Below are 27500 nucleotides of genomic sequence, written 5' to 3'. Positions count from 1 at the left end.
TCCTTAACGGACTTGTGAAAGAAGTGAATACGGTCATCTCGTACAGGTAAAAGAGTTGAAATACAGGCGATCGCGTTCCTCACTTTCCGCCGATCAGCTGAAGAACTTGTACCCGGAAGCATCAATTTACTCACGAAATCAAGCAACAACGGCTCTCTTGCAGCTGTGAGAGCACTCAGGAAAATCAGAAACTGTTCTTCTTTGATCTTCAGTTCTTTGCAAAGTTCCCTCTCCAGACGTCGAAAGTATGTTTCGTAAACAGAAGAAATACCCGAGGGTAAAGTGCTGTCCAGCTGTTCAGAAGTGAGAAGTGAGACATTCTCTTTGATGAAATGCACAAGCAAATAAGCATACATAATGAGTCCTTCGGACTTTTTAACAAGTTCATTTATGACGACTTCTTGATGATCTTGTGGAATCACGTCGCTTAGTTGCTTTTCAAATAACAGCTTCATGTCCATTAAGTTCTCTGCATCGTTTGGCTCCAGCTGAAGAGGTTTGAAACTTTTAAGACTGTCCGCAATGTTTATCTCTGGTCGGGTTGTAACTAGAAATCGAATCCAACCTGGAAGCTTTATGAAGTGATTGGAAATAACATCCAGCAGCTCATTACGTCCTTGATATTCACTTTCGTCGAGTGCGTCTACTACCAAGAGAATGTTCCTGCCCGGGTCTTCCAACTTCCTTAGAACTTCGTCAAACAACAAATCAAAGAGGTCCTTGACTTCCATATTGTTGAGTTCCACACCCAGATTTCTGGAGAGCGTTTTCACAAGGGCGTCCTTATATTCTGGCAAGGAGTAAGAAAGTTGAGAAGCCAAAGACTGGAGCATCAGCTTGGGATTCCTGTAGCGTGCTTTGTCATGCTGGCAAAAGTGACTCCCTGACAGTCTGCCAACTTCTTGCATTCTTTTACAAATAACAGCCGCGATCACAGATTTGCCCATTCCAGCATTTCCACTGATCACCATTACTCGGTTTGGAGAACTTCTGTCATCTAACCATTTCTCGACGCTTTCAAAGAAAAACACACGTGTTCCCTCTTGGTATTTTTCTGCGTGATCTTCAATAACTCTTTGGGAATTAACCTCCGCTAGTTTTCTAAGATTTTTATCGTCGTTGTCTTCGTTACTTCTTTCTTTTATTTCTTCAACCTTCTCTTTGACTTGCTGTAATGTTTCAAGATTCTTCTTTTGTGTTTTCGTCACTTCTTGTTGTGCAGTCCAAATTTCTTCAACCACTTGGCGTGTGCCTTGGTGAATCTGTCGTACATCCTCAACTGCCTGGTGCGTATCTTGGTGGATCTGTCGTACATCTTGAACGGCCTGGTGTGTATCCTGAACAGTTCTGTGATCTTCTTGCTGAGTTGTCCACATTTCCTTAACCACTTGGTACGTATCTTGGTGGATCTGTCGTACATCTTGAACTGCCTGGTGTGTATCCTGAACAGTTCTGCGATCTTCTTGTTGCGTTGTCCACACTTCCTTGACCACTTGGTGCGTATCTTGGTGGATCTGTCGTACATCCTGAAGAGTTTTGTGGTCTTTCTCTTGCCTCTGTCGTACTTCATGCTGGGTCTTGCGTACTTCTGCCAGCTGTACCTTAATCTCTTCGTCACCTTTAGCCCACTCGATCACAGCGCTGATGTAATCTTCCCCACAAGGTGCTGCCTTTAATTTGACCACTTCTGCTGGATTCAACCCAAGAGCAACAAGAACAGCACTGATTTCTTGCCATTTGATGTCAAACTCAGCTGTTTTGACGCCGGTCGATGTCACGTGACCATACAGCTCATTACGATACCGCTTAATGCGAGCAAGGTTAGCCTCACGAGAGGTGTCACTTGAAGGTGGTGGTTTGTGCCACCCTGAGGGAGGAGGGGTTAGTCCACAAATGTTGGTCAGAAGAAGAAAGAGGAGAGTGATATCAAAAGTGTTAGAATCTGGTGTGGCGCCACCAGGTGGGAACAGTAAATCCCACTGAGGTTTATGTAAAATCTTTTTCTTGTATAGATTGTTTAAGATCAGACGGTTGGCGTTGAGGTCAGCTGCGAGGTTTGCAGGAGGATGAAAACCATCAAACACGTTCCTCAGAACTGTCGTTCCACCATCAATTAGAAGTCTGCTCAGCTTGGCTCCATTTGTCTTCTCTACAGAGCTGGCCAAGGGTAAAGGTGCAGCAGCTGCCATCGTAATCCAAAGTACACTTCAGATAGGTTTACATGAATCTCCATACAGTACCTGTGTGTGATATGACAAGCGGTTCATTTTCGATTATTTATCATTGTTTAACTTTACCATCACAGGGGGCGACAGTGGGGTTTGATGTAACAAATACTGTGTGCTATGATCTTTGACCAAAACAAATGCCATAAATCATGAATCTACTATATAACCCTCCTTCTCAAATAAGTGACAGCCAACACCCCTCTTTATAGAGCAATAGAGCAAGAAATTTATCACGTGCATTCTCTTATTGAAGCCCCCCTCAAAAATCTCCTTTACAACCAAAACAGTAAATGTCATATTGTATTACCTGTGTATTTTTTACCGAGGCTATGCAGGCACGAATTCATACACAGTAAGAATCATTTATCAAGTACGCTATACTAAGCCCTGCCCATCACAATGACGTACTTGAAATATATAGACCCTACATTTCCCAGGAAGGGGGTGGGGGTGGGTGAGTTATGAAGGATAAACAGTAAATATGAATTCAAACAATTTCAGTGATATATTATCCTTCAGTATCTCAACAGTCTTTTTAGGGTTTGACATTTGTTCAGGGCTGAATGAACACATTTCTTTCTTTCTTGTTTCAACTCAATTTACGCAATCTACAATTGTGCTGGGTGGCCTTTTCAACACTAGGCTGGTATCAATAGGGGTCCTCTATATTTAGAACATGTGACTTCTATGAAATAACAAGCCTGTCAACATCAAAATATAACATTCAAATAATATAAAAAACCTAATAAATATATAGAGTAATTTAACTTGGACACCAGATGGGCCAGACCCACGACAACATGGACGAGGATAGCAGAGAGGGAGAAGGGAAGTGCTGGGGTGTGGTGTGGTGTGCAGCTCAGCAGCTGACAAAGCTGGTTGGCTGTAGGGTGTACAGACCTTATTTGCCACTATAGCATGAAGGGATACCTTGATACTCTAAAAGAAATTTACTCCCAATCAGATTTACTGCAAAATAATAAAAAAAGTTCAGTTTTTTGTCAACTGTACCTTACCATCCTCCCCAAGAAATCTCACTGTAAGTACTTTAGTGTCCCTCTCTGCATCTGCTGACGAAAAAATATTACCTGATTACAAGTTAATCAATGAATAATCAATACCTTATTTATTTTTAAAATACAAGCTTATGCAATTCAAGTAAATATCCAAACAATCCAGCAACAGCTTATTTAACATCCCCGTCCCTACCCCCACCCCCACCTCTTAATTAATGCTGCTAAAACTTTAGCCTCACATGCCATGCAATCTAATGAAATTCTGTCTGTTGATGGGAGTAGAAGGCCGGAGGGGGAAGGGGAGGGGGGTTAAATTATCCTACCTTCTCACAGTCACTGACTTGGTGTAGATTACCAAAATCAGATTGTTGATCATTTAGAAATACATTTGTGTGCCTTATGGGTAATCAAATGGTGACGAGTCAAATTAGCAATCATTTCACACACATTTTGTCAAAATTCTAAGAATCAAATTTTGACAACACTTAAGTCAAGTTATTTCTAAATTTCACAAGTATACTATTTGATTACCTTTTAATATTATGGGTGACAAATCACACCATTAAGTGTCTCACAACATTTTGTGGGTTTTTCACTTGTTCATTGTATTGAGAAATTTCATGCCAAACATAATGCCACGGTAATTTTCTAATTCACATGTGAAATTGTAAATTAACACTGAAATTTTGTGCCAAAATTAAGGAGTATTTTGTCACCCAAGATATCACAATGAGTAATTCAAACATAAGGTTTGCCACAAACAACCAATGGTGTATGAATGAGCAACTGCTCCAATGTCGCATAATTGGACAGACCCTGCCAAATGCAATGTTGTTCGTCATACCTAAATGGCATTGCCAAATTAAAATGATTTTATGCCACTCCCACCCTGCTGTACATGTACTTCATTAATAAATTATTCATCAGTTGGGTTCTGCCCATGATTTGGGTGGCATTTGGACTGTTCATGACAACTTTACATTGTTCAAACAAATTACATAATAAAACTGATTAAATTATTTAATGTGCTCCAATCACATATAAACTGACAGATTCATATAGCATATTATCATATGGCTCTGTCTCACAAGGACTGGGAACTACCACATTCCCGAATTTGATTGGCTGAAATCGATATTGAAAGGAAGTGGTCTAGATTTTTCCATCTAGACCAGCATCTAGACCGATAATGTTTAGCAGTGAAAAAGTTGTAAACTAAAATGCAAAATCATTGACTATTCTCACTGCATATATAATGAGTGTATCGCGATAACATGCTACATTCCGCTAATCCCGAGGGTCTAGGTTAGTTGCATCTAGTATGATCCTTTGCAGCCTTTCAAACATAAAATCTGGCCGTGCAGTGCGAGATCTCGCGGTTTGACGAGATTGCCATGGGAAGATGCTTCGCGAACCTCCCTTCTCCCCTTGTGGCGGTGACCACCTCTCACCCGGCCTTGCTGCATATCTTTTGCTTAGGTGGTCGCGGATTCCTCCCATAACTTCGTCTAACGTGATCGCAACAATAGATATGCGGTGAGGATAAATTACTATTATCATCTAACAATATTTATTTATGGAAGTGCCAATAAGCCTCAAGAGAAAAAAAGAGTAAAGAGGACGAGCAAACTTTGGCAGAATTAAATTCGGCTCATCGCTGTTCGCAAGCAAAATGTGAGTAAGTACAAACCAGTTACAGTAAACAAATTAAACTGTTTTGTTTGCGCCATATAAATAAACATCTTATTAACCGAGCTTAGTTGGTCTGTATGAGAGAACCTTGACCTCAGTCATGTACACAAGACCTCACTGCATTTGGTCTGTAGTCACGACCTCGGTCAAGATTCTCCCACACAGACTTCCTGCTTGGTTAATAAGAGCTAAATAATGTTGCACAGTACTTAGCTCTGATTGAAGTTGTTGCACTGTTTACATTTATCAATTCTTACCAAAAACTAATGGCAGCATGTTAATATTCACATCCTGACTTGGACATCCACACCTTGAGACCTGTATAAGAATTAAATTAAATTATAAAATTAGATGCAAAAATGGTTTCATTTACATTTAGCTGACAGATTTCATACATCCTCGTTGGCTAATTTTTATCATTAATAAAGGTACAGATACAGTGGTCACAGATGATGTCCTAATGGCAAATCTTGAAAACTTTGCCAAACTTTTCACATGTTTTAAGTGCTCTTAGTTGCCGATACATTACAGTAACCATTGCATTTACACAGGACTAAACTAGCTAGTAGTTCAAGAAAAAAAAACACTTACAATCACTTTTAATTCAAATTGGATTTAATTGTAAATAGACTGCTGCCAGTCTGTTTTTCGCTTAAAATTAAACAGAGAGGAACTTCAAACAAGAATTCGTAAACCCTCCATGGCTAATTTTTGTCAGTCAAAAAGGCACAGAAACATAGGCATATGGGCACTTTCGGACTTGAATTGGGGGGTAGTGACCTTCTTGCCAAAAAATTTATGCAGTGCCCAAATGGGTGGTTGTTGAAATTGGGATGCAAACGTATTCAAATTGCCTGAAAAACAAAAACATTCACAATTTCCACATCTAATGAAACTGTTACTGCTAGTGGGAGTTTAAGGTGGGCGAACACAGTTTTGATACTGTGTTTCACTCTCTTTTTCTCTAAAACACTTGATCCTTTGGGTCATCAAAAACGGTAACACACAAGTTAACAACACAAACTTCGGATTTTTGATAGCTAAGCTGACATATGTGCTGTTGCCATGGCAACATGAATAAAATTAATATAAGCAGGCCTTTAAAATCGGTTTTGTTTGTCTACAGAAGATCTAGTCGTTAGATTTTCTTTTCATTTGCATCCAACAAGATTATAACAATGCTAACAAGTTAAAACTATTTTAATAATAGTTTAACAAAGAGATCTATAATTACCCCTTGTAGAAGGTTAACTGGAATATCTAGAATTGTCTCTGTTAAATTTTCAGTTTTTTTTTTTCAATATTCCAGTTACTTGTTTTCTTAAGTATTTCTGTGCAAAATTTCGTGAAACTCTAAAGAGTGGTTCTCGAGAAACAGGCATATTTCCAAAAAAGCTATATACTATTCCGCATTCAATCGCAATTTTTTTTCTGTTCCCATGGCAACACACTCTTTTCAGTCCCCTCCAACCTGATTTCGATATTAGTGATTTTAAGCTCCAAAAAGATTAAACAAGGCCATGAATTGAACTTGACCTAACATAAAATATATGTTTGCAGAAATTATGGATCATGCAGACGAGAATCCAGTGGCAAATGTCAACATGGAAAGGTGGCTAGAGAAGCCTTTAATATTTCAGAGGTCTGGAACTCAGTATGTTGCCATGCTAACTAAACTGTTCAGCTCATATTGTGAATCACTTCTAGCAGAATGTCACTACAAAGAATCAAACATTTCTGATATACAAATTGGCTGATATATTCAAAATTTACATGTAGTTGAGCTGTTTATTTCATCATTACTTGGCTAATTTGCATCTTTTTAAAAAACTTGAATACCCTGGAACGAAAAGAGATATTTGAAAATAGTTAACGGCATTTTTCTTTAATTCATACAGACTACTTGTTTACGTTTCAAAAAAGCTTTGATAAGATGCCCCATCATTGAGCCCCATTCTTCCATTGAGTGAAAAACAAGAAAAACTGCAAAGAATTTACACTGTGATCTTTATTGCAATTGAGTAACGCGAGGTTAGAGCTCTAGTCAAAACAACATTTTTAGGATTCCAATCTATAGCTAGATACTGTGATTCAGTATGCTCTTCAAATAATTTAAAATCTTGTGTTATTTCCGTGTTTGTTGATGTGGCCAGACTGCATACAGACATGTTATACAATGGTTTTGTATCTAAGCTTAAAGGCCGGCGCACATGAGAGGACTCTTCCCTGTGACTAGTCTCTACAACTAGTCCCCTGAAGAGGTTACACAATGGGACTGATCGCAGAGACTTGTCCCACAAACAGTTCACACAAAGTGTTTTGAGGAACAAGTCGCAGGGACTTCTCCCAAAAATTCAAACTGGTTTGAATTGGTGGGACTAGTGGCAGGGACCAAACTTTGGTCCCTGCCACTAGATTTTGAAGCAAAAATGACCAGTTCACACGATGGGACTTGTCCCCACGACTTGTTGGACTGGGACTAGTCGCAGAGACTAGTGCCTTCGTGTGTGCTGACCTTAAATGTAAGATGCAAGCTTGTTGTGATATGTTCAAAAAGCAACATTTAAAATCGCTTAAAAAAGAAGTCCTGCGGCACAGTAACAACATCTATAGATACAAAACCTCTGACTCTATTATGCGTTTACAGAGAGAAATTTCTTGAAGATACATTCATTGGAGTGAAAACCTAATTTAGGGTGGTCCTAAAATATAATCATTTTGCTTTCAAAACAGCACTTTTCCGAAACACGAAGTTTCAACATCTCCCAGAGGTTCGTGTATTTGCAAAATATATTTTGAAACAATTGATTTATCTGAAATCTGAAATTGAATTCTAAATGTCACGAACAGTTCAAATGCCTTTCCTGGAAAATATTTTGTCCAGTATAAGATAATACTTATTAAAAACACTTTTACAGCAGGCTATAATCTATTCATCGCTATTTCAACTTCATGTGCAGATCTTTACCTGACTTCTGATCAAACTTGTAGTTTTCTATTGAGTGATTCGAATGTCACCAAAACAGACCAACCATGCAAAGTATGCACGTGAACAACTGCTCTGATCTCTGATTACTACTACACACTGTAGTTAATAAAACTTTTAAAGCCTTGTGTCTCAAAATTAAGGTATCATGGTAGGTGGATTTTTACAAAAAAATGCGAAAAATCTTTTTTTGGCTGTTCAAATTGAGAAGACTGAGATAAATATTTTGCAAAAAGAATGGGGGAAAGGGCTTTTTTACTTTTTAAGTTAAAGCAAACAAACTATTTTTGAATATTATTAAGCCCTTACAGCGCGTTGACGCCTCTAATTAAAATTCACCGCCAGTTGCCACAAGTAACACGAATTGTGGTGTGATATTTCATTTCTGCACGCGAACTGTTCTTGATCTGGTTGTTTCATCACAAGTTGGCTTTCATTCTTGTGAAATTTTCTTTATGTCAGGACGAAAAATTCTTGCCCATTTTCGTCTTCGAAGAGGCAGAGGAGGCGAAAATCTGGTGGAACCCACAGGTTCAGGGTTGAACAAGATCTTTGGCTCTAAGCGACTGTGCGTCGCAGTGTAACCAAGAAGAATGGTTGAAGGAACTCGAGGACACTAGTCCCACCAATGAAGCTGAAGGACAAAATACAACAAGTGCTAGTCGCACGAAATTGTTGTAGAATGGACGCGATTCCGAAACTTCCACAACGACAGAGTCAAGTGCAGATGTAGATATTGACAATGTAGACCTCGAGATTTCCTCTTTTTCATGCTTTTTGGCTTCACGAGGCATGGTTTCAAAAAATGTCTGGAGAAAGACGGAGCCTAAACTTAAGCGACATAATGCCAATTCTGTGGACTAAATCTTTTAAGTAAAAGACGACGGCAGTTTAACTTGTAGTTTGTCCCTTCTCGGACGACTTCACTGCGACGCGGGTTTCCGCGCCAGAATATTAGTTGTCTGTTTATTTCAAGTTGTCATAACCCATTGTTGTGGTAAACTGACCCATGCCGACATCTGTCAGTGCAGAGGGGATTTTTAACACCTATTCATGCAAATCTCACAAAAGGTTTTTCGTGTTTTTCTCGATAAAATAAAACTGCATATAAGGATGAACATTTTTAGTTCGTTTATGCGCGTCTTCCGATGGAATTGGCTGAAAATCAGCAGGTATGTTCTAGGATACCTCCTTCGAAAAACCATGTCGGGCTTTGTTTAATTTCGCTTCCGTTTCAAAGTTATGGCCTCTTTTGTAGAAGGAAATGTCCGCATTAAAAATGTCAAAGTTTAGGAGGGTGTAGAAAAAAAACCAAACCATATCTGGAAAATCGCAGACACGATTTTTGAGGGTGATGTGTGAGAAAACATTTCCGATGTAAATCGCACCGCTCTGATAATTCACGCGTGGAAGCGAACTAGTTTAAGCAAAGCAGTGTTTCTGGGTATTTCTTTTAATATCACTGCGACAATAACTTTTTAGAAAATTTCAAAGATGTGATTGTATTCTATAACTATTAAGTTTTCAGAAAATGTATAGGTTGATGGGGTTTTCTTTCAAAGCGCCAGCATAAGAGTGCGATTTCCAAACACTGTCAATCCACCTACCATGATACCTTACCCATCGGCTGAAATATTCATCAGACTAATTAATTAGAGTGAGTGACAATAAATCAAAGTATTTTTAAAATAATAAACTACCCAATGATGTACAAAAAAATTAGAAATCTAGCACTAATTGCCTTGGTTTAGAAGACCTTCTTTCAATTATAAAATACAGTTGCACGTTGTGTTTAATGTTAATGTTCAATGGGACATCCTGGGAATGCTTAATCTTCATAGCAGTGGTTTCTGGTTTGTGAGAGAGAGTAAAGTGTGAAGGAAACAAAACACATCTACATACACTAGCGAACGCTTCATTTTAACCGTTTTTTCACCAGAGGGCAAGTTACAAGCATGACCCGTAAACTGTCCTATTAGTGCTCAAACAAGGCTACTGACAACCAATAATGTGTGAAGATTTTGTTACAGGTTTCATTACATTGGAAATATCAAGAAAATTTTGATGGCATATACCACTTGCTTTCATATTCTCAAATACAAGTTGAACCAGCAAAGCGATGTCTTAGTTAAAACATTAATTTCTAGTTTCTCAATATTATAAAAGCATAGGAAGGCTGTGTGAAAGTTAAGAATCACTACCATTTGCTCAGACACAAAATACTAAAGCACACAAAGCAAATTTTACAACAACAATGTATTTAACTCACAAAATCTTACTGCATGAGATACTGTCTCAGTTAACCTGCGCCAATTTACCCATGATGAATGCCAATTTATTTGCGACCCGCGCCAATTTACCTGCAGCCCGCGCTGTTTACCTGCTACCCACGACCTGTGACCTGCGCTAATTAGCCATTCCCTTTCTTGTTAAAACCTTTCTTGGAATCAATATGGAGATACTCATTTGGAGTGGTTTTCTCTGTCAATGGAAAATAAATCACTGATGGCTTGTTATAGTGGGAACACTGGTGGAGTTTTGAAATTTCTTTTTGTTGAAGGTAAATGCAACAAGATATTTTTATTTGTTAGTTTGAAATGGTAACTTGACACTTTTGTTTTTTCATGCACGAGTAGTTTCAATTAAAACTGACAAATCAGTGACTCTTGTTCACATGGTCAGATTAACCAAACAAGAAGCTGTTTTATCCTTGATTTTATCATTCACTCTTGACACTTAAAGTTGACAGTTACTTGTGATAATACATTGTTCGTTTTGTCCCGGCCAAGAAACAAGCTGCCTCAGACTAGCCACAAACAATGTATTATCACAAGTAACTGTCAACTTTATTGTCCATTTTCACTCGTGAATTTGTGCAGTCGGGAATCCTTATGCGATATAAGGCGAGGTTGCTGTCATCATTTTGTTAGCAAACAGGACTTTGGGCACAATGCTCCACATGTTTGCCTCGCAGAAAGATCTCTGATGAGTCCCTTGGACGGGACAAAACGAGCTGCATAAGACTAGCCAAGAACAATGTATTAACACTTTTGACACCTTTTGGAAATATTTCCACATTTCCGAATTCGCATATATCCCTAGAATCAACACATTGGAGTAAACTTGTCGGCAACTAGAGGAGTGAGGTTTTTCCTTCATTCAAAGAAAACTATACTAAAAGAACTAAAAGTCAAAGATAACTACAACAGAGGCACTTTGATTTTAAAAACAAACAAATCTAAGTGAGTTTTTTTCCTTAGCAAGGAAACATCCTTGTACCTCTCATGCGCCGTCATGCACTTATTACTGCCGGCTAAAGGCATCGGTTTTCAAAGCTGTCTAGTAGTAGTCAATTTGTTTTGTGAAAATTAGTTTCTTTTGAAAGGTAGAAATGATGCGATGATTTCACAAACTCAAGAATTTCTTATTTATGTTTATCTTCGTCCATTTGTATGTAATTTTGCTGTGCAATTGACTTTCGTTGCAAGTGTGTTAGCAATCATGTTCTCCACAAAAGTCAATTTCATCCACATTCATCTTATCACTCCTTCAACCAAAATTGTACCACATTCGCAAAGGGACTTAGTCAAAAAGGAAGGTAATTTGACAATTTACCATTCTATCTATTTCTTTTAAAGCATGAACATTGCTGTATGTTTTCTTTGTGTATATCTTCAAATGTCATGATCAATCAAGAACAAATAGCAGTGACGTGCAATGGAGGCAGCTAAGTGTTTGGAGTGTTTACATTAACTTTTAACACCATGGGCATGGTGGGTGTAAATAATACTTGTGGAAATTCCGGAAGAGTGAGGGGTATTTTTGTGCTCAAAAGAATGGAAATTCCGGGGAGGAGGTGGGGCTTACGGCAAATTCCCTCCCTAGAGGGGGTATGGATATTTTCTGGGACTACACAATCTAATTGAAACATCTATGGATTTTTAATTTACTTATGTTAAAAGAATAACCAAACTTTGCAAATTTGAAAGAAACTCCTTACTTGAGGAAAGGGAGAGGGTTCAGTTCATTGAATGAAAAGCTACCCCACCTGTAACAGCACACCACACATATCCTGAAGCTTTTACTATGCTATCACCTCAAGGAAATAATTCTATGAGAGATTTGTACGTGCTAAATCTTTCATACAATCATCATAATCTGCATTTATTTGATGCGAAATGTCACATCATATCACATCAGCGCTCAGGTTTGTTTGTGCGTGTGTGGCGAATGTATGGAGATCAACGCATGTATATGGCACAGGCACATGTGTGTGGTACGCACGCGCGTGTGGCACTTGTGCACGCTTGCATGTGCATGCAAGACATGATCCGCACACATGTAAAAATGAAATGTAAAGAGAAAAATGGTACATTTGAAGTTTATTACCCTCCTGCCATCGTATGTCACTCCCATGTATTAGTATATAACCTGCATATTACCGTATGTGTCTGTATGCACTCGTATGTTACCCGTATGTAGTTGTATGTACTCGTACGTAGTCGTATGTACTCGTAGGTTACTTAATTATGTATTCATATGTTACTCGTATGTACTCATATGTTACTTGTATGTACTCGTATGTTACTCATATGTACTCATGTGGTGTTTTAGTCACGATCTCCATATTACTCATATGTACTCGTATGTTACTCATATGTACTTGTATTCTACTCATATGTACTTGTATGTACACGTGTGGTGTTTTAGTCATGATCCGAGGAAACTTCCCAAAGTCTGCAGATTTCACCGCGTCTTGTAAAATTTACACAGTTTTTCATGCATCTAGTTGTTTCAAGTCCTCTCGTATAAATGGGTTTTGAAATTGAAATTAATTTGAAGTGGTTTCGTGGAATATTGAAACTGCAAAAACTATGATCATTGCTGGCAACATAATAAGACCATACTATCATGTAATGATGTTATAATTTAATTGGTTCATGTTATAAAATGAGTCAGAAAAATTATCCAGAATCAACACCAATCTGCCGTTTACTGTTAGCTACTATTGCAGACTGCATGATGTTTAGCTGCCTTGCTGGTAACAGCTCCATGTAGTTCTAATAAACAAAGTCCCTTATCAACTCTTAAAATTAGGAGAGTTGATCCAATAAGGTCCTTATTCCCAAGGTAATCCCTCACAAGTTACTTTAGGCGTGGTATCTAGTTCTTCAACAGATGTAACCATAGGCGTTTTATGGATGTTTTTGTAGTCTGTTCCAGGCTCTCTGTCAGTGGGGACGATCGAAAAACCGAGCGGGAGACCAAACCCCACACGTTTTTCGCCCGCTTTTTCAATCGTTCCCGGTGACCGAGAGACTAGAACACACTAATGTTTTCGTAGAGGATTAAAATGCGTGTCAAGGCACTTGGGCTGTGCACGTGCGCAAAGTGTTAAAGCAAAACCAAAGAAAATGTGAACTGCTTTCGACATTCAAAGAAAGTCACGCCACCTTGTCATCCAAAGTCAACGTCGGGTGATTGGTTTGATATTTGATTGGTTTATTCGATTATCTCTGTCTCTTGTGATTAGCCACAATAATTACTTTGGGTTTGGTAATTTTACGACGTTCAATTGAAAACCGATCTATCCATAGAAAAACAAACCCAAGCTTCAAGAAACTTAGGGCAGCGTGGTGGGATGCCGGTTAATGTGAAATATAAACTTGTAAGTCTTTTTTAGATCTAAGGGGGGATTTACAAATAGTTACCAAGATTGCGTGACAAAGGCTTCGCGTGCAGGCACGCACTTTGTCTTATAAGACACGTGCTTGCCATTGTTAAGTTCAGGAAGCAAAGGTTCGTCCCAGAATCAGAGAACATTTACAACAAATCAGTTGCAGTAAAATTTTCCATTTATTTTCCGAATCAGACTGAGATAGATAACAAAAAGATTGGCTCGTTATGGGTACTATCCAAGAAGGTACAGTAAATTTTTCCCTTTTTTGCGCTACTTACGTTCTCGTTTTAGCATTTTCATGAATAATATACACTCTGACTCGCGGGATGATCGTTCTCTTTACTGAAGAGGTCGCGAATGTTCTTCCTCAGTGGATATTCCAGTTTTGGACACCGACCAAACTGTAAGTCAGGTAAGCTAAGTTTATAGAATTTGTTGGTGAAACATGCAAAGTTGCACTGTATTGTTTTTTATCTTTCTTACGTAAAACTGAAGCCGTCGCTAACATTTAACCAAAATATGCTTAGTGCTCAAACTTGTAACGACTAAATATAACTCATTTTTTATTATTCTTGTGTCGCTTACTGCATCTCTCAAAAATATTCACTTTTATCACTTAGTTCTTTTCAATTCAGACGCACTTAACTGTGGAATACACTGAAAAATTGAAAAGTGGAGTATTTCAGCAGGGATAATTAACTGACTGGCTATTTCATAACGCTTGATTAAAGCTAGCCTTACGTACATTGGATTTCAAGGACTCAATGTATCCTTTTGGCAGAAATGCTTCTAAGCCGACGATCAACAGCTTTTAAAAGTGTGAACAACCGCACCACGAAAGAAGCTGAGAGACAAAGATAAGGAAGATCATGCTTGTTGGCACATCCTAAGAAAATAATTGGATAGCTACCTGGAAGAAAGAGCTACCTTCTTACGTACTACAGAAATAATATTTGATCTTTTTGGCCACAGAACGTTTACGCACCAACAAGTCGAAGTTCGCTACCTAGATGCGAGGTAGGTTTATTGTATGTTGTATTTAATCTTGTAGCAAACATGGGACTAAAAAGCGTAAAATTCGGAGTCTGTGACACAAGTAAAACCCATGACTTTTATATGCACAACGGTCAGACGTTGTGGCGAGCTGGGCCATGGATCTGGTTCATATGTATGTGACATACTTCCCGTATCAGTACTGCTAGGATCAGTCATGTCGAAAACGTCAAATCAGAAAATAAACTATAGACATAACTGGTCATTCTTGTAGCAAATACAGTCCTCAAACGTAGTTTCTGAAGAATAGCTTAATATGATGAGGGTTCATTAGAGAGAAAGAGTTCTTTTAAATCGTAAATTCAGCCTAAAGGCATCAGTTATACCATGGCCAAGTTCGCAACTGGTTATGCACTAAGCCATTCATCGACTCGAAGTTGACACTAAAGACAAACTAATCGCCACAGAGAGTTTCGATATTGTGGTTGTTTTTAGTGCATGGTAGTCTAATAGAATAAAGTTTAAAATGGACCAATTAAAAGGCCAAGAATCTTGCAGGTTTTCACGGTGAGAGGCACAGCTCGGTATAATTAAGAAGTTAACATCAAGATCTACGGCTGTGCTATTGATGTTCACACACGTTTCAAGTGTAGCTATAAGAAACGCTCTAAGAAGTCAATGGACATGAACACATGACAAGTAGCGAATTAAACCATAGAAAATGTGAGTTTGGTCCCTAGAAACACTGATTTTCACCTGAATTCTTCCAGAAAGTACAATAGGACCGAAAATAGAAATACAGTCGACTCCCGATAACTCGAACCCTCGCTAACTCGAACCTCGCGCTAACTCGAATCAAAAGCGATTTCCCCTGGATTTCCGTCATACATTTACTTTAATTTTACCCTCGGTAACTCGAACCCTCGATAACTCGAACCTCCTGCTAACTCGAAGCAATTTTCGTTGCCCTTCAGGTCATTTTCTATATAATTTTACCCTCGATAACTCGAACCATGTCTGTCAATAGGTGACACGTCAAAACAAAGGGTGTACTGTGGTCCAAAACATTATTTTGAAGCAGCCGTGTGAAAAAACCCGTACAGTTCACGGTTCCTGGACTTCTCCCTGCTGCTTTCCTTTGTTATATTTTTCGCATTTACTTTTTCTTCCGATTTATACAGTAATTTAGAGATGTATTGTTTTAATTTCACTCGACTTCTCTATTCTGTAATTAAATGTGATTAAAATGTAGACTGCATCAATAGAAAAGCATTCATCACCGTTTTTCCCTTATTTCCGGTCGGTTGTTCTCTACTTCCGATAACTCGCACTCCCGATAACTCGACCCTTTTTCAATTTCCCTTGAAGGTTCGAGTTATCGGGAGTCGATTGTATTTTGGTTCAGTTCCTTAACATATATTTTTTGTTTTATTAAAATTGGGGGACTGTTTTGATGTAGTTGTTTTTCAATCTGCTTTCACTGTCCTTACTATCTTCAAACACTGTATCTTTACTCTGAGAACCGGATACATTGCTTTACGTTTGCATTCCATGATATTTTACAGCGGTGTTGTTTCTTATCTTTTATTTCTTTTATTATACGTCATGCCTGCATCTGTGATGGACATCTTCTAGAGGAAGCCAAATCCTTAAAGGCGTTAGTCACGAAAGGCGTGTTAGGAAATGCCGGTTTGGATAATGGGCGCATAGACGTCCACCTTCTAACTCCCGAGAAAGCTTTCTCGCAATCTAAGCGGAGATATACGTAGTTGACGGCTCCTTCAGTCTCCGCTAAGTAAACATAGAACCAGGAAAACATAAATTGAACTGGAGGCGCCATGCCTCTTTCGCAAGGCCTAATGGGATTGCCTGAGAAAACAACGTTGTCATCCTCTGAGCCGCTTGTACCTCTTAGCCAGTGCGAACTAAGAACCAATCAAAGTCATTTCCGTTTAGTCTTATTCAAAGACATTGTGAATTTATAACTTTGCCAGAAACTGCTGATCCTTTAAAAAAAAAATTCGGAAACTTTCCCAGGAAATTATACCGTACCAGTTGTCCCCCGTTTTGAAAGCTCCGAACTGTTTGGTGGAATGGAAAGAGCCAAACTTCTGAGATTTCCCAATTTTCCCAAAACCTCACTTTCGTGTCTTCTATAATTAGGCATGCCCACATAAAATGTCCATCTCCAAAAGACAACACACTAGGTTTAATAAAAAGACAATAAAGCCTATTTATAATTTTTTATAAACGATTATAAAGTGATCTAACTATAGCAAATGTGGCAGTTAGAACTCATGTATGTACCCAGTTAAAGATCCACTTTGTTTGTTGTAAGATTGGCGCTATTCCAGCAAAAATAAGCAATTAGCTGGTGGAATTAAAAGATTTCAGTCTTACGTACTATCTTTCTTTGCATTCCAGGCTTGATTCACTTTAGCCAGAAAGAACAATCACGATTTCAGGGATTTTTTCTTCCTTTTCATTAGCAGGGCACCCTCCACGTAACCTGTAAATAACTGCCCACAAGTAAGTCTAATAATGGTTGTAAGAATTTGGCACAATATCGATACAATGGGCTAATGATTTCTTTTTTCTCGCCACTTAGAAATGTTGTCATATTTTAAGGATGATAAAGACCGTTTTGGGAATGAAGAAAAGGCTTACATCTCACTCAGCAGGTCAGGATGGACAACAAAAGAAAACTTGAAACGTCTTTCGCACAATAACCAACAACGCTATATTTGGAATCTAGTGAACCATCACTTAACTCTGGCCCTAAGTTTCTATACTAAATTATTTGAACTTTTTTTCAGAAGTTCACGAGTTAACATTAGGTAATTGCTTATATATTAAATTAACGGTTACTGACAGCAACGCATCCTGGCTTTTGAAAATTGTAAAAAAGCATTAGGCTGATATCCTCCTGATATGTACACTACAGTAAATTGAATACTTACACAAAACCCCTCTTGACAGAGAGAAAAAGACAATTTTGCGAAATATCACGATTGTAAAGAAATATTGTTATATCTTTACTGCTAATTCTAGAAGTAAAAAAATCTTATCTAATTTACGAAGTCAAAAAAAGTGCCAAGTTTTCTCCGAGTATATACAACTGACTTGAGATGCCGCTCAAGGTAAACTGGACACTGAATTCGGCCGCATCCACTATTTACAAAGATAGCCCTGAACACTACTCTAATTTAACTAAGATACTAATTGCTCTTGTTACTAAATATTAACGTACCACTGAATTCAACATCGTAAAACGTTTCACATAGTTTAACAAAAAAAGTCAGCCCTTGGCCGCGGGAAGGAATTGTTTTATACCTTCTTGGCGCTATGACTCGGAAATCTTTCAAGTGGAAGAGAGCCTAGTTCCAGCAAGCTGTGTTCCCGAGTTATTGAACTTATTCTAAAGTTTACTAACTAGGCCGTGATTTATTCTACAACTGGGTTTATATTTGCTGCTGTTTTGAACGTTTTCTGTCATAGTATAGCACAAAAAGATTCTAGTTTTATCTTTGACGTGTTCAATTATAAGGCAGTCCTCGTCAAGAAGCCGTGTAGTCCAATGCTTGTTTTGAGCCTGGTCCAGCGTCTTCCTTTGAAATCAATGACATGATATATTGTAAGGAAAGTCCATGAAACGTAGGGTGAGGTTTGCTGGGGTCATAAAGACGGTAAATTCTAGCAGTACTTCTTCTTGGAACGAGAAGCATGAGGTTCGTGCCCACCATTCGTTCGTTACAAGCGCTTTCCGCGACGCTTTCCGCCATGACAGCAAACAGTCTGTCCTGCAGGCTAAGACAAAGCATGCGAAAGTTGTGCAGAGTCGTAATAGTCAAGCAGCGGCGTCATTCAGGCATCATTAGACATCTGAAAAAAGATACACACATTGAAGACACACGAGGCAATCATGAAAATATTATTAACTACTTACTAACCGAGAGTGAGGTCAAACCGAGACCTTGCCGTATTGACCGAGCGATAGCGAGGTCAATACAGCAAGGCCGAGATTTGAGATTTTCTCGTAAAGACGGAACGTTCGAGGTTAGTAAGTTGTTTATTATATGGCTTTTTGCTTTGGTTTTGCAGGCCCGTAATCGCCCGTGGGCATTACGGGAGATTATTGCGTTCGACGAAGTGGAACGCAAACCTAATTTTGACCTGTGGCTTTTCAGAGTTGGTCTCCCTGTGCACGGTTCTAAGCCGAAAAAAACCACATTCCTGTAAGGACACCAAAATGGCCACCCCGCTTGATTTTTGCAGGGGCATGTCACGGCCAGTAAACTGGTACCGTTTCATGCTAAGACATGTGATAAGACATGTGGCGAACATTTGAGTATGTGAGTAGGCCATGTGAGCTCGTCTTTCCGATGGATCTTTTTTTGACTTCTTTCCATTCAGTCGCCGTACGCCTCGCTATTATGTGCTCTCAGCGTTAGATTTTGGCGAATTTAAACGCTTCGACGGCAGCGTTTACCGCAATCTGAGGGAATTGTCCTTGTTTATGAACACGACTTGGCTTTGGGATGATAACCGTGGGAACAGCTAGATTTGGATTGCATTTGTTGATTAGTTCCAGTCGCGACAGATAGCTCAGTCTTTATCCGGTCGAAATTTTATAGTTTGGAATTGGTGGAAAAGTACTCTGAAGGCAAAATCCATAAGACTACTTTATTCATCAGGGGAAATACTCGAATTAGTCGCGAAACGAGCACGCGACTGCAAATGCTAGCTTAGAATAATGTACGTAATTTAAATATTCTATGAAACTTGAGAGACTACAGAAACTGGCAGCGTCACGCAACGTATCAACAAATCCTGACCTCTTCACTAGCATGGACTTTGACACTATGCATATCTGACTGTAAAACCTCGGTTGCTGCTGAAAAATGTTGATTTTAGCAATAGACAAAGGTTGAAAGTCAGCTGGTGAAATCATTTATTTACGATGTATAATTATATATTAAAGTGAGAGCGTCGAACGCACTCTCATAATCTCTGATTACTACTAGTTATATGGCTAGCTCCGTGAGCGGGCAAGATGAATCAAATCCTGCGCTGTGATTGGCTACCCAAGCGGGCAAGATGGAGCTATCTTGCCCGCTCGGGACTACCCGCCGTGTCCCGCAAGAAATATTTCCGCGAAAGCCATATAGTAAATCCTTTATTGACCAAGCTTGTTCGGTCAAGATGGCTGGATATTGGCCTCGTTCTTTTTTTGCGAATTTATGGACCTCGACTCCGTCTCGGTCCATAAACACGCAAAAAAAGAACTTGGCCAATATCCAGCCATCTTGACCTCACACTTGGTTAATAACCCATACATAATGCGCTGCACTCAGAGCGCGCGAGCCAATCAGACCGCGCGTTATATCGGCTACAAACACAGGCCATATAATAAAACTAAGTAACAAAATTAACCAAAAAAAAGAGTCGGGGGGGGGGGGGGTTGGGGGTGGCGAAGGTACTTAAACAGGCCCGTGGAATATTCATCCAAATTATCAAGATAATGGGCATTTTTAATAAGCACAACTCAAAAACAGCTTTAGGATATGCGAGTGAAGTACCGGAGCACACGCAACAAAGATCAAAAGGTTTACCCTCAATGGTGACGTTCAATCTCGTTCACAGGGATTTTGGCTTGAAGTTTTTAAACACCCCTAAGTCCTGGAGACGAAAGGGTATTGTCCATGTTTCCTGAAGCATTCAAGACGTCATTATGAAACAATTCATCAAGTTAAAAAGAAGAAACCATACCCATGACAGGGTATGGATAGGGGCATAGACTTTACTATCTGCAGTTTCTCTAAAACGTGAATTTAATATTTCAGCTGTCTGCTAGAGAACACGTGTACAGACTAAGAAAATCCAGTTTCCATGCATTAAGTAGTCAACAAGAAAGAACCAAGAAATATAAAATGAAAAAAAAAAAAAATTGAGTGAACAATAGGCTTGAGCTTGAAACTTGATTGGATAAAATGCCCCTAAAAAATCTACACTAACAGCATACCGTCTCTTATTTCCTGCGCTCTTTTCGTTCTGTGGTGTGTTGGCCGGCATCCTGTTAAAAATAATAACAAGGAGCATTTGTCATTCCATGTTATGAATATTAGTTTTAAGTCAATTTGTATAAAGAGAGTTTAGGGCGGTTTTCAATTGAGTGTCGTAAAACCAAAAGTAAACCAAAGTAATCACTCACACAGATCACAAAGAACACAGACAATTCAGTGAACCAATCAAAACTCGAAACAAATCAATGTAGCCGATGCGAAGCGCGGTAAGAAAAATGTGCAAATGAGTTAAACCAAAGAAAATCAGAAAAAATTTCGGTATTCAAGTGAAAACCGCTCTAGGAAGCCATAACTGAAGTAAAACTGAAATCCCAAAAACAAACTGACAAAAAAACAGGCCCGTTTCCAATTCATTGTGATTTTGTGCCTCTTCAAAATCTCTCTCCTTTGCGACATTTCACAATTGTGTTGCAATTACCGATGACTGGCATGCAGACAGACAGACAGACATACACACACACACATACAAACATACACAAACACGCACGCACGCACGCACCCACCTAGCCTGCCTAGCAAGCGTTTTCGTGGGGTTTGGAAGCAAAGAAAGACCGAGGAACGGGATTTTCGGTGTTTTGTCTGCGCGGAAAATGGGGCGAGAACCAAAAAAAAAAAGGAGGAGGGAGGTGGGAGAGGGGAAGGAAGGAAACGCTTGCAAGACAAACCAGTGAATTTTGAAAACCTCCGTTCGCCAGCGAACGGAGCTCGTGATTGGCTAGGCTAGTCCAATATTATTGACATGTGTTGATCAAAGGTATTTTAATACCTTTGAGTGCCAGAGAAACGGGGAAGACGCGTTTGAAGCTTGGCTACAAAACACTTCAACTTTTCTCGCTGAACGAGGATTTAGTCGTCAGCTTCGACAGTACGGTAGAAATCCTGTAGTGCAATGCCGACGCTTTGGTTTTTCGAAGCCTGCACATTATTGCAGAAGCAAGCGCGACACAATTTGCAGCTGTTCCTGTAATTTTAACATCACTTTCTTGAATGCCACATGCTCCAGGGACAAGATAATACACCACGAGACAGAAAATTCGCACTACTGCGTGGGAAAACCTAGTGATTTTGTCTGGCTTGTTACATGGCAACATGTTGTCGTAGGTACTCTGACATTTCATTAGAAGCATTTTTGTTGACAGCATTTAGAACCTCTGGGTACAATTCTGACTGATTTGTTATAGTGTTAGCTGCGGCATGCCAGTTTTTGTCACATATTTGCCTTACCAAAAATTTAGTCGTCTCGTCGCGGGGAATTCTTACGAGGACATTTTATAAACAACTTTGACTTGGTGGACGCCTAGGGGAAGATTATCTTTATTCAGATACTGGTCAAGATTATCGTTATTTCCCCTCTCAGATGTTTGAAGCCTCTCTTGCCCAAATTCTAAAGTTTGCCGAGAAGACTTTCCGTTGTTTGTTTTCGCTGCAGGCGATAACACTCGAACCGATTTGCGGATCTGGCGTTTCCAGCAAACGCTTCTTTACTGGAATTGCCTTTGTGGGAATTGACTTGCTAATTTTACCTTGTATCGATTCCTGGACGAATGAATACAGTGATCCAAAATTTCGAATCATGCGAGCACAAGGATTACTAACGCGACTGGAATACTTCTCACATTTTAACTTTCTGGCAGATTTGTGCTAAAACTTCACCCTTGCAGTCCTTCCTTTTAGACGGATTGAGAAGAAATATAGCTTGATTATAAATTGCCAAATTTAATTCATCGAAATTTCTCCGCTCCCACCGTGCGCTCGTTGTTTCAGACATATTTTGACAAGTAAAGTTTAAATTGGTTCAAAGTTCACTTCCGCTACGGAAGGCCGAAGATTTTATTGGTTAATTTATGACAGCCGATGACAGCACGAAATCTCAGTGTGCGCACTCAGGCATGAAAGGCCAAGTGGGCGGTTTTCAAAATCCAGGGGTTTGTCTGCAAGCGTTTCGTTCCTTCCTTCCCCTCCCCCTCCCCCCTCTTTTACTCGCTCCATTTTTTCGCGCTGTAATTCTTTGCTCCCGAACCCCACAGAAAACGCTTGCTACGCAGGCTAGCACCCACCAACCCCACTGGAGTGTTACAATAACACACCTTTCTTACAAATGGTTAATTTAAAATCTAGCGAAAAAATGTATCATAAGATATAAACTACACGTAACTTGTGGTTTGCACATGAGCTCGAAGTAAAACATCAGATACTGGGTAATGAAATGTATCAAAATGAAACAGTGTTTGTTGAGTTATTGACTTGTAAAATTTCTACTTTGCTCGTTAACAGCTTACCTTTTCTTATTCCTGTTGTCTTTATCTCGGGGCAGATGCACCTGGATCAGTTCAACTCCGAGTTTAGAGTCACTTTGGTCAATGACGAGCAGACGTTTACGAGGACAGACTGCTAAAGAAGACACTTGTCTTTCCAGGTCGATTACGCTCAACAGGTCACCAGACTCAACGTTACATAGTTGAAGACTAGATCCTGAGGATGCCTCACAGAGGATAACACATTCCTCATCACTGACAAATTGGCAATAAGAACATTTAATGCCTTGGCATAAAATACGTAGTATTCCTCCGGAAAATGCATCAAGGATGTACATTCCTCGGTCACCGTCTCCTGTTTTGGCGAAAATGACAACAAACTGTTCAGAAAATGAAAACGTTCCAATGAAACCTTCCCGGAGAAAACCTCCCCAGGCGGGATGGAGATCGGTTTTCCAGAGGGTAATTTGTCCATCTAACAACTGAAATGAACCTGAGATGCAGGTTAACAGCTGACATTTACTGTTACATGTGACAAAATATCCATGATAGACTGGAATCGACACGATCTCTGAACTTGTGGTATTCAGGATGATCACTTTGATCACACAACTTAACGCCACCCGCTCTTCTGATATGGGGACAATCTGTTTGATTTCCATACGTTGAACCAAGTCAGGCCAGCGTCGGATGCAGTTTGACAATTCAAAATTCCACATCTCAAGACAATCATTCACTGTTAATAGTAGGACACCTTCTTTCATGCGAACTTCAAGACAGGAATACTTGAATAAACCGACCTGGCCAACGGGTTCCTCACTTGAAACGTCCCAAGCCGTAGCTATTTTATTTCTCGCATCACCACTGACAACATAAACGGTCTCCCCAGTCAAAGAAAATGCGACGCTACTCATCTTGCCAAAACGTGAACGGTTACTATTTAATCGGCTTATTTTTGTTTTCCTGCCGGTTCTCCGAAGTTTATTGATATTCAGCATCTTTAAGACAGTACAAAAGGGATGAACTCTCAATACTGTTCGCGTAACAAACACAAAATTAAACTCCAAATCGTAGGACGGAAGAGGATCTCCTAACAAAAAGCCAGCCACACTGGGTGATTCCAATTCCCAAGACGAGAAGCCACTCAAATCATCTAAAGTACAGCTGGGGTGTTCCACTGTATTGACATTCAAACGATAATATTGAGGAAAATTACGACCTATCAGTGTCCAACGAACACAAAAGAGAGATCGACAGTCAGGTGAGAACGTAATCATTCCACAAACTTGATCGTGTTCAAAATAGTGTTCTGCTACTGTTCTAAATCCATCCCTGACATCAACAAAACAAATTAAACCCGTGCAATGGGAAATTGCCAGCAGCCTTCCATCTGGTGACCACGCAAAAGATAAAGCATCATCATTTCTGGTAGTCCGAGTAATCTCTGTACCATTTTTCAGACTCCACATAATAATGCATTTTGTGTCGTCAGGGCAATCAGTCAGCATCGTGGTCTTGGCTCCTGAAATTGAACAAACTGTGAAACGGCAGAGGCTTTGCGGCAACAATGCTTTCAGATCTCCGTCAAAAGTATAGGCATGGCTAAGGACTCCTGGTAAGACAACGTTTTCTTCAGGATGGAAAACAACTGAGCGGTAACATGAAAAGACAGGTGAAGATGGCGACCCCCTAAAACCTCCAACATCACTCCAGAAATGTTTTTCAACAATCACAGGACGTACCCAAACTTGCTTACCAGTATGAAGCGACCACAGCTGTATCGTTCCGTCTCTGCATTCACACACCATGTAGTCTGACTGTGGTGAAACATCGAAACAAGCCACTTCAGATGAACATTGAAAATGCGCTATGAGAGCTCCCTGCTGCGTCTGCTTGTGAACGAATTCCATGTACGCTTTTTCTGGATATTTGGTGTGCAACAGGTTCGATGCCAAAGGAGATAGTGCTGTTCCTCCCTCATTCAGCAAAGTTTCGAAAAATTGGTCAGGATGATTTCTAAATTTGTCGTAGTACTTTCGTAATAGGAACATTAAGGTATTCAACATACCTTTAGTATCTTCAGAGAGCACTTGAAATATTTTCTGCTTTTGAATCGATAAAATATCTTCGGATGCTCCTGCATTGGATACACACAGTTTTGCATACACGAGCTCTAAGTCTACCACATACTTCATTACTACCTCACACGCTCTAACATGCTCTGCCAAATGTAGCATGTGTTGTACGCCATGTTGCAGGGCGTAATTTGCAGCGCCACCGAGCTGTGCACTAATAACACCTTTCCGCTTAATATCATCAAGTTCGTTAGTGCAGAGTTCGGAAAGGATTCGATGGCCTTCTGTCTCATCCACTGTGAAGTCGTGCTGCCCATACCAAGAGGTATCAGTCAACCAGTCCTTAACGGACTTGTGAAAGAAGTGAATACGGTCATCTCGTACAGGTAAAAGAGTTGAAATACAGGCGATCGCGTTCCTCACTTTCCGCCGATCAGCTGAAGAACTTGAACCCGGAAGCATCAATTTACTCACGAAATCAAGCAACAACGGTTCTCTTGCAGCTGTGAGAGCACTCAGGAAAATCAGAAACTGTTCTTCTTTGATCTTCAGTTCTTTGCAAAGTTCCCTCTCCAGACGTCGAAAGTATGTTTCGTAAACAGAAGAAATACCCGAGGGTAAAGTGCTGCCCAGCTGTTCAGAAGTGAGAAGTGAGACATTCTCTTTGATGAAATGCACAAGCAAATAACCATACATAATGAGTCCTTCGGACTTTTTAACAAGTTCATTTATGATGACTTCTTGATGATCTTGTGGAATCACATCGCTTAGTTGCTTTTTAAATAACAGCTTCATGTCCATTAAGTTCTCTGCATCGTTTGGCTCCAGCTGAAGAGGTTTGAAACTTTTAAGACTGTCCGCAATGTTTATCTCTGGTCGGGTTGTAACTAGAAATCGAATCCAACGTGGAAGCTTTATGAAGTGATTGGAAATAACATCCAGCAGCTCATTACGTCCTTGATATTCACTTTCGTCGAGTCCGTCTACTACCAAGAGAATGTTCCTGCCCGGGTCTTCCAACTTGCTTAGAACTTCGTCAAACAGCAAATCAAAGAGGTCCTTGACTTCCATATTGTTGAGTTCTACACCCAGATTTCTGGAGAGCGTTTTCACAAGGGCGTCCTTGTATTCTGGAGAGGAAGAAGACAGTTGACAAGCCAAAGACTGAAGCATCACCTTGGGATTCCTGTAGCGTGCTTTGTCGTGCTGGCAAAAGTGACTCCCTGACAGTCTGCCAACTTCTTGCATTCTTTTACAAATAACGGCCGCGATCACAGATTTACCCATTCCTGCATTTCCACTGATCACCATTACTCGGTTTGGAGAACTTCTGTCATCTAACCATTTCTCAACGCTTTCGAAGAAAAACACACGTGTTCCCTCTTGGTATTTTTCTGCGTGATCTTCGATAACTTTGTGGGAATTAACCTCTGCTAGTTTTCTCAGCATTTCATCGTCTTTGTCTTCGTTACTTCTTTCTTTCATTTTTTCCACCTTCTCATTGACTTGCTGTAACGTTTCAAGATTCTTCTTTTGTGTTTTCGTCACTTCTTGTTGCGCTGTCCAAATGTCTTCAACCACTTGGTGTGTGCCTTGGTGAATCTGTCGTACATCTTCAACTGCCTTGTGTGTATCTTGAAGAGTTTTGTGGTCTTCCTCTTGCCTCTGTCGCGCTTCATGTTGGGTCTTGCGTACTTCTGCCAGCTGTGACTTAATCTCCTCGTCACTTTTCACCCACCCGATCACAGCACTGATATAATCTTCCCCACAAGGTGCTGCCTTTAATCGAGCTACTTCTGCCGGATCCAACCCAAGAGTAACAAGAACAGCACTGATTTCTTGCCATTTGATGTTAAACTCAGCTGTTTTGACGCCGGTCGATGTCACGTGGCCATACAGCTTATTACGATACAGCTTAATGCGAGCAAGGTTAGCCTCATGAGAGGTGTCACTTGAAGGTGGTGGTTTGTGCCAACCTGAGAGAGGAGGGGTTAGTCCACAAATGTTGGTCAGAAGAAGAAAGAGAAGAGTGATATCAAAGGTGTTAGAATCTGGTGTGGCTCCACCAGGTGGGAACAGTAAATCCCACTGAGGTTTATGTAAAACCTTTTTCTTGTATAGATTGTTTAAGATCAGACGGTTGGCGTTGAGGTCAGCTGCGAGGTTTGCAGGAGGATGAAAACCATCAAACACGTTCCTCAGAACTGTCGTTCCACCATCAATGAGAAGTCTGCTCAGCTTGGCTCCATTTGTCTTCTCTACAGAGCTGGCCAAGGGTGAAGGTGCAGCAGCTGCCATCGTAATCCAAAGTACACTTCAGACAGATTTACATGAATCTCCATACAGTACCTGTGTGTGATATGACAAGCGGTTCATTTTCGATTATTTATCATTGTTTAACTTTGCCATCACAGGGGGCGACAGTGGGGTTTGATGTAACAAATACTGTGTGCTATGATCTTTGACCAAAACAAATGCCATAAATCATGAAT

The 27500-nt window shown here is 39.9% G+C and overlaps 1 protein-coding gene across 28 annotated transcripts in view; it reads right to left on the bottom strand.

Moving 5' to 3' along the window:
- The window catches only part of LOC145491447 (uncharacterized), a 178866-nt gene that overhangs the window by 57380 nt on the left and 93986 nt on the right, over window positions 1-27500 (bottom strand). For 9 of the 28 annotated variants that reach the window (XM_081470640.1, XM_081470645.1, XM_081470648.1 and 6 more), the window contains one exon: window positions 20618-20668. The exons of 3 other annotated variants lie outside the window; for them this stretch is intronic. In XM_081470640.1, coding sequence (XP_081326766.1) covers window positions 20618-20668 — 51 coding nt within the window. Of the gene's footprint in view, window positions 3299-5193; window positions 10691-20617; window positions 20669-27500 lie in introns of those variants that run through there. 16 more of the 28 variants (XM_081470654.1, XM_081470655.1, XM_081470661.1 and 13 more) reach the window with 7 other exon arrangements.

The sequence above is a fragment of the Orbicella franksi genome, chromosome 6 (genome assembly GCF_964199315.1).
Source record: "Orbicella franksi chromosome 6, jaOrbFran1.1, whole genome shotgun sequence".
Lineage (NCBI taxonomy): Eukaryota > Metazoa > Cnidaria > Anthozoa > Scleractinia > Merulinidae > Orbicella > Orbicella franksi.
Note: the sequence above shows the minus strand (reverse complement) of the source record. Positions and strands in the feature narration are given on the sequence as shown.